The 16,254-nt window shown below is 35.6% G+C and overlaps 1 protein-coding gene across 2 annotated transcripts in view; it reads right to left on the bottom strand.

The window, feature by feature from the left end:
- The window catches only part of LOC141514372 (uncharacterized), a 91,075-nt gene that overhangs the window by 36,150 nt on the left and 38,671 nt on the right, over nucleotides 1-16,254 (bottom strand). The window contains exons 1-3 of one of the 2 annotated variants that reach the window (XM_074225166.1): nucleotides 15,375-16,212; nucleotides 6,249-6,340; nucleotides 1,054-1,180 (exon numbers count right to left, since the gene is read on the bottom strand). In XM_074225166.1, the coding sequence (XP_074081267.1) occupies nucleotides 1,054-1,180; nucleotides 6,249-6,340; nucleotides 15,375-15,408 (253 nt within the window). In that variant the 5' untranslated portion in view covers nucleotides 15,409-16,212. Of the gene's footprint in view, nucleotides 1-1,053; nucleotides 1,181-6,248; nucleotides 6,341-15,374; nucleotides 16,213-16,254 lie in introns of those variants that run through there. The other variant, XM_074225167.1, reaches the window with a different exon arrangement.

The raw sequence follows: 16,254 nt of genomic DNA, 5'->3' as shown, positions 1-16,254 counted from the left end.
CCCACCATAGAAATGCTTAACAATGGATACAAATAGTTCTGTTTGTGTGTGTGTGTGTGTGTGTGTGTGTGTGTGTGTGTGTGTATGAAACTGTCCTTTGCACAGTTCTATTTATCAATTTTTTCTCAGTATGCAGGTAACAAATTTTTTCTTTTTATAGAAATTTTATTTAATTTTTCCAATTACATGCAAAGATAGTTATCAATATTCATTCATTTGTAAGTTTATGAGTTCCATATTTTTCTACCATCCTCCCTTTCCTTCCCCCTCCCCATGGCAGAAAACAATCTGGTAAAAGTTGTATGTGAGCAATCATATTTAACATTCTATATTAGTCATATTTTGAAAGAGAAATTGGAACTAAGGGAGAAAAACATGTGAAAAAGAAAAACATAAAAGAAGTTTTCAAAAAGTGAACATAGTATGAGTTGCTCTGCATTCAAAATCCATATTTTTTCTTCTGAATGTGGATGACATTTTCCTTGAGACCTCTCAAGATTGTTCTTGATCACTGTACTGCATAGAGGAACGGCACCCATCATAGTTGATCATCTCACAATGTTGTAGTTAATGCGTACAGTGTTCTCTTGGTTCTGCTCACTTCACTCAGCATCAGAGAGCATCTTTCTTCACATGTCTTTTACAGTTAATTTGAGTATTTATAATAGACCAAATAACTTATTTGCTCAAATATAGGTCAAATGATTATGGAAGTGACCTGGACTCAGAAAGGCAATTTTCATTTGTCCCTTCCCATGATATAAATTTAAGAATCTTCTTTAATCTGTAAACCTAGGTCTAGGTAATCAGTGAAAGCTAGAGTACAGCCTCAGAGTAACAGAAATTAAACTGCCAATTTCTTTCTCTACAAAATGCAGACCTCTTCTCTAGAAAAAGGGAACAGAGATAATCAATCAGCCTGAAAGGATTAGTAAACACTGATCCTTAAACCCCAGACAAATACAGCATTTTCACTTCAGTAATTATTCATAAACAAGGAAATAGTTAAGTTTCATTGGTCAGATTTTCAGTCAAGGGGAAACACATCCTTACCCAGCAATACCAGATTTCTATAGTTCTCTAGCATCACATCCCTGTAGAGGTCCTTCTGAGCAGGTTCCAGATGCCTCAGCTCCTCAGGAGTGAAATCCACAGCTATATCTCTGAATGTAACTGATTCCTAAAACATCAAACATAGTTCTGCTCAAAGCTGATTCATCCTCCAAGATCCTCTCCCTGATGAAATGGGTGATTTTAACAACACTCAGGAAAATGGATAGGTTATGTGAGAGGTGCTTCTACTAGTATTTAGGATTGAAATTCAAATATTTATTAAGTAGCTACTGTGTACTTAGCTATATGTTATTCCCCATGAAAGATGTAAAGAGAGCACAAGTATAATCACTGTCCTCATGAAATTTAAAATTAAAACACTTTTGAGAGGACTGGGGAATTTGGATGGAGTCAGGAAGACCTAAATTCAAATCCAGTCTCAGACACTTATCAACTGTGTGAAACTAAGCAAAGAAGTAACTGCCTTAGTTACCTCAATTGCAAAATGAAGCCAATAATTGTATCTATCTCTCAGGGTTGTTGTAAGAATGAAATGACATATTTGTAAAGAGCTTTAAAAACCTTAAAGTGTCATATAAATGCTACCTACTATATACAAAACAATGAGAAAGCAACATGTTATTCAGTTTAGAAAAACTAACCTTTGTCATTAGTTTTGGAGACAGAGAGAAAAAATAAACAACAAACAGATTAGATTTAGTAGGAAGATTCAGATTTAGAAGGACAATTTAGAAATAATAGAATTCAATTAACCCACTGTTTGATAAAGTAGAAAACAAAAAGTTGCTAAAGGAAAAATTTACTATTTGATAAAAACTGCTGAGAAAAGTAGAAAGCAGTCTGACAGAAATTATACTCAGACCAATACCTTATACCACACTACACAATACATTCTATATGGATATGTGATTTTAAAATCAAAGATTATATTATTTAATATAATTAAATTATAGAATATAATGAAATAGAAACACAGAAGAAAAACATGATGCTTATCTATGGGTAGGAGACATATTCTTAAACAGACAGAGATAAAAGCAATTGCAAAGTATAAAATAGATAACTGATTACTTGAAACTGAAAAATTTTTGCACAGATAACATCCATGCTTTTATATTAAAAAAAAAGGAATGATAAGATGGGAATTTTTCTTCTATCAATCTTCTCTAATAAGGATTTGGTATTCAAGATATATGAATGCCTACATATGTACATACATTACATATATGCATAACTAATAAGCATTCCCCAATATTTAATTGTTCAAAGGATTTGATAAATGTTTCTCAAAAGAAAAGCTGCAAAGTATTCACAATCATTTGAAAAAGGGCTAGTTAGGTGGGGGCATAGCTAGGTGGCTCAGTGGATAGAGTATCAGCTCTGGACTCAGGAGGACTTGAGTTCAAATCCAGCCTCAGACATTTAATATGTACTTAGCTATGTGACCTAGGGCACGTCAGGTAACCTTGCAAAAAAAAAAACCAAAATGCAAAAAACCAAAAACTCTGAGGTTTGATCTCATACCTTGTAAATTGGCAAAAATGATCCAAAAAATACTAACAAAATACTAAATACTAAAAATACTAAATACTAAAAAAATACTCAATGTTAGAGTTGTGGAAAATTAGACACACCAATGAAATAGTATGATGATTTCAGAGAACAATTTGGAATTATACAAATAAAGTGACTTACTCTTTTGTTAAAATCTCATCTTCAAAAGAAAGAATCTGCCAAATATCTTAAAAATGACATAAACAAAATGAATATACCCAGGAATGCTGTAGGCAAACCCCAAGTTCCAGGTCAATGAGAAAATTCTGTAAGCTGCCAGAAAGAAAGAACTCAAGTACAGAGGAACTCAGGAACACTCAGTAATATGGAATATGATATTCAAAAAGAAAAAGAAAAATGTAAGTTTATAAGCAAGAATAATATACCTAGTTTAAAACTGAGTAAAATCCTACAGGGAAAAGTAGTCATTTAATGAATTAGAGGACTTCCAAGCATTCCTAATTAAAAGACCAGAGGTAAGTAAAAACTTTGAAATATAATCACAGGAATAAAGAGAAGCATAACATAAAAGGATAAATATGAACAAATGAGCCACTAGAAGAGAGATCATAAGAATGAAATGTTTACAATTTAATGGGATGGGATGATATAAACTTCCCTTCAGGTTACTAATACCTTCAGGAGTCATAGAGATTCAAATACATTTGAATATATGGTAGTGATTTAGTTATGTCTTGATCTTTTTTAAAAAATTAAAGGAAAGGGGGGAAAAGAGTCCTAGAGAAGCAAAGGAGAAGAATGAGGAATAAACATGTTAGATTACAAAACTGGAGGGCAGGGGGTAAAAAGAAGAATTCTATACAAATAAGGAGGGGATTGAGAGAGAGGGCATCTCACCTTCATCTGAACTAATCAGAGTAGAATATACACATACATGAATACACAGACATGCACATATGAGTTTCCTATAGGATTACAATGAACTCAACAGAGAAACAGAAAAGATCAGTGAGAAGAGAAAAGGGGAGTTATAAGAAGATGGGTATTTTTAGAGATGGATTAATTAATCATAAGGAAAAGAATTCTTAAGCTTGGAGAGAGGGGATTGTGAAGAGGAGCTTAAATGGAAAGAGTAAAAATCTAAAGTTTGAGTGGAGTGGGGGAGGAAAGATAGACATAAAGCTTTCAGCACACTCATGTTCTAAGACACTCTTCTTTGTAAAGAGATGTTGAGAAGCAAAGGGAGGGAAAAAGTATGAGGAAGAGGATGAAAGGAAGTACACATTTGACAATCAGCCGTGTTTATGAATGAATTCACTCATCAAACAAAAGAGGATGGTAGAATAGATTAGGAAACAAGAATCCAAAAAATAAAAAAGAGAACAAGGATTCAACAATATGTAATTTTTATAAGAAACATACTTGAAACATTAAAACTTTCATAGAGTTAAAATAATAGACTTAGAATGAAACTATGATGCTTTAGTTGAACTTTCAAAAAGGGAGCAGTAGTAAGCATCATCTCAAACAAGGCAACACCAAAAGAACACTAATTAATAGATGAAAATGGAAGTTTGCTGAAAGGTATGATAAACAATGAAATAACTTAAATACTTAACATATATGCACCAAATGACATAGTAGCCAAATACTTAATGGGAAAGGAAAACAAATTAAAGGAAGAAATAGATATTATCATATAAATAAAAACATAGATGTCTATGTAAAGCAATTTTTACATAACATAAATTTGACCCACAGATATGGGGAAAGGAGGAAGAAAGGGAAACAGAAAAAGGGCCATTCACCCATGGAGGGAGGGAACCTGGATATGGTTCAAGGACACATGGGAGCCAGGGGACAGAGAAGCAAGAGAAGAAGAAGCCAGAATCAGTTGCGTTGCATTGGGATCTGATCAGAACCAAGAAGGGTGTCTGTGTGTGTGTGTGTGTGTGTGTGTGTGTGTGTACGCTGCGGGGGACTTTTAGATATGTAGGCACTAGACAAAGTCACAGAGAGAAGGGGACAGGTGACTCATGGGGGCTGGGCACAGACATGAGAGCAGATAGATGGAGTAGGACAAAGGTCTTCTCTTAGCACCAGAGCTCTTGCATCAAGCCCCTGATCCTTTGACAGTGATAGTCTCTGAATTTTTGTTCTTTTGCTTTCACTTGGGGGATTTTTTAAATGTTTTTTTTGGGGGGTGTAGATTGAGGAGGTCACAGAGCACCTTGCCAATGGGCAAGAGCACAGAGAGAAGGCATAGTACCATTCAATAAAGTTAATGTAGATAGTTTTGGGGGTTTTTCCCAGAATTTTTTTAATGTAAAGTTGAATTTATAAATGCAAATTTACTTGGAGAACTTTCTGTATAATAGTGGAGAACTCAAATGCATCCCTTTTAGACCTAGGTAAAAATAAGAAAGAAGTTATAAAGACCTACAGTATGTTAGAAAAGTTAAATATTGCAGAATATTGATGATTAATGAATGGAAATAAAAAGAAATAAACATAGTCACAACTTTAACAGCATCTTTTACAAAATCTGAACATGTAAGGTAGTATAAAAAAATCCCTCTTGCTTTAAGAATAAAAATGATTCCTTTTTGATATTTAAGACCTTTTATAATCTGGCCCCAGCTTACTTTTTTCAGGTATAGTACATATGATTCCCCTTTACAGACACTACAATTTAGGGAAATTCCTCAAAAAACATTTTGTGTCCAATGTGCTTTAGTACAGACCGACCTCTATGCATCTCTGCTTTTACTAGTTCCTTCAAAGTTTATATAAATTGACAACTTCTACATCAACTCTTCCTGATTAGCAGGGACTTTGTAGTTACTTAAACATGATCATATTGATTGCCGCAGAGAAGATTTAAGTTCCTTTATTGTAGGGGCTATTTTGATTTTGTCTAGTTCAAATCATAAAGTATATGAATGTGTGTGTGTGTGTGTGTGTGTGTGTGTGTGTGCACAAGCATGTGCAAGGGAAGGGGGCCTGAGGGTGGGAAGGTATCCTTGTTCAATACATACCCATATATGTGTGTGTGTGTGTGTGTGTGTGTGTGTGTGTGTACAGATATATGTGTGTATATAAATATATATATATATGCAAATATATATACATATATATGTGTGAGTGTGTATTGCATATCTGCAATTTTCTAAGACTTGCATCAGAAGAGGGGAATTTCCTCACTTGGGACTTTTCTAGTTCATGGAACCTTAGATCTCATTCTTATCCTCATTTCTAAAACTGACACATAGCAGGTATCTAATAAATAATAATTGATTGATTATGTTAACTAATAGTATTAATTTTGACATTCATTTTGATGTTTTCTTATACAATTATTTAGGTGTTTCATGTGTTTATAATGTCTTATCTTCTCATTGAGATTCTATGCTTTTTAGGATTAAAGATGGTCAAATATATTTTGTATCCCTCCCCAATGTATATAACATGTGGTATAACTGAGGGACATTAAATGAATGAGTGATTGTTGAGTGGAAAGGAGAAGGATATCATCCATTATGGGTCTTGTCTTACAATCCTAAATGGTTCTTTGTTGGTTAACACAGTCTGAGATAAAGGAAAAAAAATGTGACCATTATATAGACATTTAAAGAAAGAGAACTAAATCCCCAATTCACCTGGGACCTCAGAGGCAGAAACATATCAGACATTCTTTCTTCTTCTTCTATGTCTCTGACTTCAGAAAGGGGAGAATCCTGAGCAGAAAGAACTGAAAAAGGAAAAAAAGGCATATGGAGACAATCAGATTTGTCAGACTATAAATACATGTCAGTTGCAAATTTTATATTTTTCTATAAATGCAGTTATATCCATTTATGTGTATATGGTTGGTCAGTTGGTTGTTGTCCTTTATTCTCAAAGAGGACCAAAATGACATCACTTTGTTAGTCAGAGTAATATGGTAGGTCTGACCCTGGCTACTTAGACTAATATGAACTCAGAAGGCTGTATCATAGGTCAGTTCCTAATAATACATATGAATATTTGGAGAGGAGGTATCTCTACATTTGTACATCTCCCATTTTCTTTGAGATACTTCAATTCTTCCTTGCTCATAGAGCACAGTACCCTCTCTGAGGGGGATACATCAAGCTGGGTGGTCCTGTGCCAGTATCTCCTATGCAGCACAATCAATTCCAAAGTTCTTAAGAGAATATCCTTGAATCACTTTTTCTGACTCCCGTGAATTCTTACCCTGTGTGAGTTCTCCATAAAATAGTCTTTTTGGCAAGTATACATTTGGCATTAGAATTTATATATTTCCTATTTCTCTTGTATATAACTTGTATGTTATACAGTTGCTTGTTTATTGTCTCCCTCATTCAATTGTGAATTCCTTTGGGAGGGATTATCTTTTACCTCTTTTTGTGTCCCCTGTACTAGCACACTGATGGGCACTTGGATGTTGCTTAATAAATGGTTAATGATTGATTATAAAGACTAAAGGTCCAAAGGATGCCAAAATCAAACCTATTCAAAGGACCCCAGATCAGGAAGAAAAATCATAGATTAACTATTCTACCCATGATTTAAAATCTATCCTTTACTCAAGTATATTATTATAGAGTATCATGGACTTGTTTACAAATGAGGATATAAGAGATAATTACATAATTCGATAATCTATATACCTATATCCACTATGCTATCTAGCTTATTTCTCTAATAAAAGAAAATATTCCCATCTGTATCTCTAGTTTATATCATGTATAGAGAATTATCTTTTAGGTCTTTGAAGAAAAAAGTTTTCTAGATTCACTATCAGAGGGGGTGTATTGTGGACAGGGTACAAAGCTAAGGGTAAATTTTTGAATTCTAGTTCTGCTTTATAACCCCTCAAAGGATCAAAGAAAAAGAATTCATATGTACAAAAATATTTGTAGTATTACTTTCTGAAGTGGGAAAATACAAAAGAAACAAATCACTCTAAGGCCCCAAATCACTACTAATTAGCAAAATGTGGATCAAAACTATTTTGACAGGGCAGCTTGGGCAAGTCACTTAATCAGTGGATAGAGCACCTGCTTTGGAGTCAGGAGGAAATTACCTAATTGTGTGATCTTGGGCAAGTCACTTAACCCCATTGCCTTGCAACCCCCCCAAACCCCAACTATATTGATATTCCATCTCACACCTTGAAAATTGGTAAAAATGTCATAAGATAAAAATAGTCAGTATTGGAGCAATTGCAGGAAAATAGGCATGCTAGTACATTGCTGGTGGAATTTTGAATCAATATATTTTGGAAAGCAATTTGGAATTATGTCAGCATTATACAATTAGTAACTGTCTGAGGCTGTATTTGAATTTAAGAAGTAATGAGTCTTCCTGACTCTAGGTTTGGCACTATACATGTGTCACCATTCTGTAGAGCAATTTGGATTTATGCCCAAAGGGCTATAAAACCATGTATATCCTTTGGTTTAGTAATACCACTACTAGATGTAAATCCCAAAAGAGGTAAAAAACAAAAAATAAAAACAACCTACAAATACAAAAAACATTTTTAGCAGTTCTTTTCTGGTAGCAAAGAACTGGAAATTGAAGGGATGTCCAACAATTGGGAAATGGCTGAATAAACTGTGATACGTGATTGTTTTGAAATATTATTGTGCTATAAGAAATGATGAGCAGGATGCTTTCAGAAAAATATGGACTTACATAATTTGATGCAAAGTGACATGTACTGAATACAAAGTAATAGCAATATTATCAGCAGTGAATGATGTAGCAATTCTTAGCAATATAGCTATCTAAGACAACTCTGAAGTACTTATTGTGAAAAATGCTATTCACCCCAGAGACAGAACTGATAGTGTCAGAATACAGATGGGAGCATACTTTTTAATTTATTTTTCTTGAGTTTTTTTGACTGTTTTCTTTCACCACATGACTAATATGGAAATATGTTTTGATGATTGTACATGCATAACTTATACCAAATTGCTTGCCTTCTCATTAGGGGTGGAAGGAGGTGGAAAAGAGAACTCAAAATTTTAAAAATGAATGTTAAAAATGGTTTTTACAAGTAATTGAGGAAAATAAAAACAGTTTTTTTACAGATTAAAAATAAAGAGAAGATATTGAAGAAATGGAAGCTATGGTAGGAGGAGTATCTACCAAAGTCCTCTTCCCTCTGGTATGAGATAATTCATTTCCTTAAACAGTACTGAAACCATTATCAAGACTCAACTGGCTCAGGGAAATAAAGAAAGACTTAGTTCATTGACATCACATTCTGACATCACATCACATGCTTAAATAGAGGAGGGGGAAAACACAAGTTCCCATCATTCTTCCTTATCTCAGACAAAGCAGCAGCAAAAATAGATAGCATTAAAAGAGATAAGAAAGGAAACTTTATCCTCCTAAAAGGTACCATAGACAATAAAGCTATTTCAATACTGAATATATATATATATATATATATATATATATATATATATATATATATATATATATGTATGTATATGCACCCAATTGGACAGCATCCAAATTCTTAGAGGAGAAGCTGAAAGATCTATAGGAAGACACAGACAGCAAAAACTCTACTAGCAACCTCCTGCTCTCAGATCTAGATAAATCAAATCATAAAATAAACAAGAAAGAAGTTAAGGAGGTAAATAAATTGTTAGAAAAACTAGATACTTAGTTATTTGACCACCATGAGCAACTCAGAAGCAAGGGAACTATGTTCATTCAGCTGAATTACATTGCAAGTCTTTGCTACATCTCTTTGTTGCATTTTCTTCCCTTGATATGATCAAGTAAATATTTCATTTACTGTTAAATGATCTGTCATATCATATTGCTTATATGAGTAGCTCATGCCATACCAATATTGGACTTAAACTACCTGGGATAAATTAGGCAAGTTCACAACACAGATAGAAAACCACAGTATAGCCCAAAGATACTAGGAGAAATTGAGGAAGATCTCCAGTAATATTGAGTAGATTCACTATAAAGAACTTATGGGAGGATTGTTCTTGGCCTGACTTAGAGGATCACCCTTGCCAATTCACCAGGTCCATTCCCTCTCCTTGTGACCTTGATGCTGTCTTCTTTCATATCCATCAAAATGCTTCCTTTTCTGGGTAGAGCCAAGATGAATGCATAAAGGCAGGAATTCCTGGAAACAAGCCCCCCCCCCCCCACTCCAAAAGCCATCAAATTATGACTCTAGCCAAAATTTAGAGGGGCAGAACCCACAGAAAGACTGAGTGATACAATTTCCCAGTCCAAGACAACTTAGGAAAGGTCTGTTTCACTGGGACTAGGGGCTGGAAAAAGCTGCTGCAATCACAGCCAGGCCAAGTGCCTAGATCCCTGAAGGTGCCTGGGTCCATGGCAGGGGCAGTGGTTTCCAGACCTCCTGGTCGTCCAGGGATCACTGGGAACAGCTTGAAGGGGTGGTGAGAGAACTCTGCTGCACCAAAGTGAGTGTGGAGTGCCTCAGAGCAGCCCTGCAGTGAGAACCTGCAGCAGGAAACAGGGAAGCCAGCCTGCACCTCCAGAGCACAGCCCACAGACAGTAAGGTGGTGGAGGATACTACTGAGGTCTTTCTGCTCTCCCTTGGACAGGACTCAACTGTTTGCCCACACACAAATCCAAGTTGCAGTGTGGAATCCCATCCTACCACAGTGATCAGGGACTCTCCACATAGCTCCAGGGCAAAGGGGAGGGCCTATGGCTATCCATATACCAAAGCACAAGCAAGAGAGCTGTCAGAGTCTCTCATAAGACCTTGGAAGAATCAAGGTCCCTGTGGGTTGTCCTAAAAAAAACCCAAAGCCTTGGAAGTGTGGTAAATCAGTCATAGACTGAGGAAATGAGCAAACAAAAGAAAAAGAAGAATCTGACCATAGAAAATTATTTTGGTCCCATGGAAGATTCAGAAGAAGAAAATATTAAAGCTTCTGTACCCAAAACCTCCAAGAGAAATAGAAAATGGGCTCAGTCTATGGATGATCTTAAAAAAAGACTTTGAAAAGCAATTAAGGGAGGTAGAGGAAAAAGTGGAAGGAGAAGTGAGAGTGATGCAGATAAATCATGAAAAGCAAATCAGCAGCTTGGTGAAAGAAATACAAAAAAATACTGAAGAAAATAATATGTTAAAAACCAGTTTAGACCAAATGGAAAAAGCAATACAAAAGGCAAATGAGGAGAAGAATGCCTTAAAAAGCAGAATTGGCCAGCTGGAAAAGGAGATAAAAAAGCTCTCTGAAGAAAATAACTCATTCAAATGCAGAATGGAACTAAAGGAAGCTGATAACTTTGAGAGAAATCAGGAAGAAATAAAACTATTCCAAAAAACCCCCAAATTAGAAGAAAATGTGAAATATCTCATTGAAAAAAAAACAGATTAAAAACAGATCCAGAAGAGATAATTTAAAAATTATTGGACTACCTGAAAGTAACAACCAGGAAAAAAAAGTCTAGATTTCATTTTTCAAGAAATAATACAGTAAAATTACCCTGAAATCCTAGAAGCAGAGGGCAAAATAGAAATTGAGGGAATTCACATCACCTCCTAAAAGTGATCCCAAAAGAGAAATATCCAGGAATATTATAGCCAAATTCCAAAACTCCCAAGTCAAAGAGAAAAATACTAAAAGCTTCCAGAAACAAATAATTCAACTACTGTGGCTCTATGTCAGGATTACACAGGATCTGGCAACATCTACATTAAGGGCTCATAGACTTGGAATATGATATTCCAGATGGCAAAACATCTTGGTTTACAATTGAGAATCAACTACCCAGCAAAACTGAACATCCTCTTTCAGGGGAAAAGATTTACTTTTAATGAAACAGGGGACTTTCAAACTTTCCTACTGAAACAACCAAAGCTGAATAGAAAGTTTGATCTCCAAGTACAGGACTCAGGTGAACCATAGAGAGGGTGGATGAGAAGGACTAACTTTGAGGAACTTAATGATGTTGAACTGTTTGTATTCCTGCATGGGAAGAAGATACTCTTATGAACTCTTATGAGCTTACTCATTTATAAGAGCAGTTAGGAGGAACATATATATATATATATATATATATATATATATATATATATATATATATATATAGACAAGGAACAGAAAGGAGCTGAATATAATGGTATAATATAGTAAAAAGATGGAGTCAATGGGTGATAAAGGAAAATACTGGGAGGAAGAGAAAGGAGAGGAAGAAGGGGCTAAGATATTTCACATGAGTCAAGAAAAAGCTTTTTCTGTTTTAGGTTTTTTTTGCAAGGCATTGGGGTTAAGTAACTTGCCCCAGGTCACACAGCTAGGCAATTATTAAGTGTCTGAGCTCAGACTTGAACTCAGGTCCTCCTGACTCCAAGGTTGGAGCTCTATTCACTGTGCCACCTAGCTGCCACCAGAAAAAGCTTTTTCAATGGAATGGAATGGGGGAAAGAGAGGGGGAAGGAGTGAGCCTTCATTCTTATCAGAAATGACTCAGAAATGAAATAACATGCACACTTAATAGGATATAGAAACATGAGAATAAAGGGATGGGATCTGGGGGAGTGGGGGGGAATATGGAGGCAAGATCATAGGAGAGGGCTCTCAGATACAATACACTTTTGAACAGGGACAGGGTGAAAGGAGAGAGAGAATAGAATAAATGAGAGTGGGAAGGAAATATAGCTAGTAATAGCAACTGTGGGAAAAAATATTGAAGCAACTTCTGGGTGGACTTTTGATAAAGAAGGCAACTCATCCCAGAGACAGAACCATTGAAATCTTGAACACAGACTCAAGTCCATTTTTCTCTCTCTCTCTCACTATTCTTAAGGTTTCTCTTTTTTGTGTGTGGAAGGGGGGGTTATATTTACTCTCACAACAAGATTATTGTAATATAAAATAAATAAACCAATTAAAAATAAATCAATTAATTTTTTTTAAAAAGAACTTATGGGTGGATGAGCAAGTATGCATCCATAGTTGCAATCTACTTCAATGGAAGGTATTTTTAAATCAATGGGATCATAAATCCATGAGAGGATTTGAATAATATTTCTTTCCTAATTGCTACTTCACTATTGAGAGCACAGCTATCACTGAGCTTAAAATCTCAGCTCAAATATTATTTTCTTTAAGTCCTTTCTTGATCCCCTCTGATTCTAAAGCCTTCTCTTCAAAGATTAAGTTCTATCTCCTCTTCATATATTTTATAAGTACCTATTTATTTAAATATATCCTCCATTAGAATGTAAGCTTCTTTAGGGCAGGGACTGTTTTTAACCTTTTTTGGTAGCCAAAGGCACTTATCCCAATACCTATTACTAATGTGAATACCTGATATCATAGTCCCAACATACAATTCAAGATGTTCCTGAAAACCTCTACCATACCTTGCTTTCTGAGACTGAAATGGAAACACACAAACAACCTGATTCCCCAAAGAGTTCTCCCTCTTGTCAATAGTCAGTTATAAAATATAAGGGTTACTTTGAAAATACTAGCTTAAAATTCTGGAAAAGCTTTATTTTAGGTTAAAGTTTTTTGGTTTTGGATGTGTTTTTTTTTTTTAGTTTTAATAGTTTTAATAGAAGATGCCTCATCAGGCAACAGTTGTTTTCTTTCTACCTTACAGATATGATCTGGCATTCTAATTATGGAAATATCCTCCAGTGAGATATCCTATTAGTTTTTTCTCATTCCTATGCTAGAGAAACTGACCTTCTCTTCTTCTTATAGAATCTCAAAAATTGGTAGATACCTCAAAATTCATGTAGTCTAATTCCTACCTAGACAAGTAGTCCTCTAGTTTCAACTTACATATCTCCAGTGATAGAAATTCCTTCTCAAAGCAACCCAGTCTACTTTGGGATGGTTCTAATTGTTTTACTAAGCTTACCTTCATACTGAGTCAGAAACTCTCTCTATATAACTTCTGTTACTTCCAGTTCTGCCCACTGAAGCCAAACAAAATAAATTTGGTCCCTCTGCCATGAAAGATAGGTAAATATTTGAAGTCAGCAACCATGTCCACTCAAGTCTTTTATTCATCAGTTTCTTCAACTGATCATCATATAGCTCAGTCTTAGGACACTTAATTCTATTTTGCTTGCTCTTCCCTGAATTTACTTCAGCTTGTCAATGTTGTCTATTTGGGGGGGGGGGAGGTACTAAAGAATGGAAAGCAGAGGATGCCATTGACTGGGGGAAATGGTTCATCAAATTGTAGTACATGTTTATAATAGAGTGATGTTATGTGGCAAGAAATGACAAATATTAATAATTCAGAAAAATATGGAGAGATCTGTATGAATGGTTGCAGAATGAAATAAGCATTAACTACAAGAACAACATAAACAATGACTACAAAACTGTAAATTTAAAGATCATTAAAAGGAAGTCAAACTGGTTAACTAAAAAATCAATAATGGTACTAGAGATTAAGAACTAGTCCTTCTTGGAAGAGATTGGGAACTTCAGGGGTAGGATGTTGCATATTTTTTCAGTCTCGATAATTTAGTTGGATGCTTTTATTTAATTACTTTTGCTTATTTCAAGAGCATTCAGTTCTGTGCAGAAAGATGAGATAGAAAGGAGGAAAAATATCCAGAAATAACATTAAAGTAAAAACACAGAGGTATCAATGAAATTTATTTTTCATAAAATATGGTACACTGAACTTAACACATTATGGCTAGATATTCTTGACCAGGTGTAATATAACAAGATTATATATTCTTCATTCTTGAAAATATGCTTTCTATTAATGAAGGCTGAAATCACATTTGGTTTTTTTTTGTATATTAGTCATAGTGTTGATTTGTACTGAGTTTACTTCCAGATATAGATGAAATGCTTTCTAATTCTATGGATGACACCAAACTTAAAAAAGATATTAATGTGTTGAATGACAGGACTGGAATTCCACCCCAAATGAATTGGTAGGATGGAACAATGAAATGAACCTAATAGAATAAAATTCTGTAGAGATAAATATGAGATCTCACATTTGAGCTCAAAAAAGTAATCATACAAGATGACTTTTTTATAAATGTGAGTGCAAGGTATAAGTTTTACAGGATTGTAAACACATTGTGAGTCAACAGTATACTATGGCATCCAAAAAAAACCCCAAACTGATTATTTTAGGCGCATTAACCAATGCATACTATTCAGAATAAGAAATGTGATAATCCTGCTATAGTTTTTCCTAAACAGACTTCATTTGGATTACTGCTTCTGTTCTAAATGCCACATTTCAGGAGGATATCCCAACATTAGGTTTAATAAATAGGAAAACTGACAAATTGGATTCTCTACAGAATAAGGAAGCCAGGATACAAGGGTAGATACCCATGGCAATGCACTAGAAACTTTGCCCCAAGGCTACAGATTTGCTTTCTTTTGGGGGATAGCTAGGTGGTCAAGTAGATTGAGTGCCAAAGTCTGAAGGAAGGAAGACTCATCTTATTGATCTCAAATCTAACCTCAGATTGGAAATAACTATGTGACCTAGGCACTTAATCCTGCTTACTTTAGTTCCATCTGTAAAAGGAGCTGAAGAAGGAAATGGAAGACCACTTCAGCACTATTGCCAAGAAAACCCCAAATGGGGTCATGAAAAGTTGGAACCCAACTGAGTAACAACGAAATACTACAGAGATCATGCTTTTTAGGTCAAATCATTCAACTTGTTTGAAATCTACGTAACCATAGATAACTCTGATAAAACTCCTTTGCTTTGAGGATCCATCAGTATAAGAATGAATACTCACCCTTCTCCTCCAGCATTTGATTTGATTTCTCCATGGTCAAACCCTCCTGGTAAGTCCTATATTGTAGTGACTTCAATGAAATACCAAGCAGCTCCAGGATCTGTTTCTGAGTTTTTCCCTGCAGCCTGAGTAAACAGGCTCTTACCGAGATGGGGGCGACCCTCGGGAGTCCTTGTCTTAAGCAGTGACGAACCCACTCTTCCCTGGCAACTCAGTGATCCGCCCTCAGATGTACACCCTGGCCCTGGCTATGTGAGTGGTGCAAGCAAAGTGGAGTAAGCAAAGATGCATGAGGTCGAGGGAAAAAATGAGACAGAATAGAGGTGGCAAAGAGAAGCCCAAACACTCCGCCCAAATCACCCGGACAAAGCCCAGGCCCGATAGGGAACTGCGCCTGCGTTTTGAAATATCTGTGCGCAGCCTAACTAAGCTCCCACACTCCATTTCCCAGGAACTGCAGTGGTACTTTCTTACTGTGCATACCCAGACGATTGTGGGCGGCGAGTTAGTTTTTCTTGGCATTCCAGTCTTACGTATGTCTAGGTCTCCAGCAACAGGAGCTGTCCAGGGTAGGGTTAGAGGGCACTAAGTCTGACTGAACTGCAACCTAAGTAGTTTAGGACGTATCTAGAGACTGTTTCTAAACATTAATGGCCGTGTTGGAGCAGAACTGAACGGTTAACATGATAAATACCAGTCTTCCCAGGAGAGACGTTATTCCACTGCAAGGGGGTAGGATAGGAGAGAAAAACAATAATAGTAAGAGCTAACAAATGTCGTTTTAAGGTTTACAAGTTTTTGTTTTTGTTTTCTAGGTTTTTGCAAGGCAAATGGGGTTAAGTGGCTTGCCCAAGGTCACACAGCTAGGTCATTATTAAGT

Source organism: Macrotis lagotis, chromosome 2 (genome assembly GCF_037893015.1).
Source record: "Macrotis lagotis isolate mMagLag1 chromosome 2, bilby.v1.9.chrom.fasta, whole genome shotgun sequence".
In the NCBI taxonomy this organism is placed as follows: Eukaryota; Metazoa; Chordata; class Mammalia; order Peramelemorphia; family Peramelidae; genus Macrotis; species Macrotis lagotis.
The sequence above is the reverse complement of the archived record's forward strand: the minus strand, read 5'-3'. Positions and strand labels throughout refer to the sequence as shown.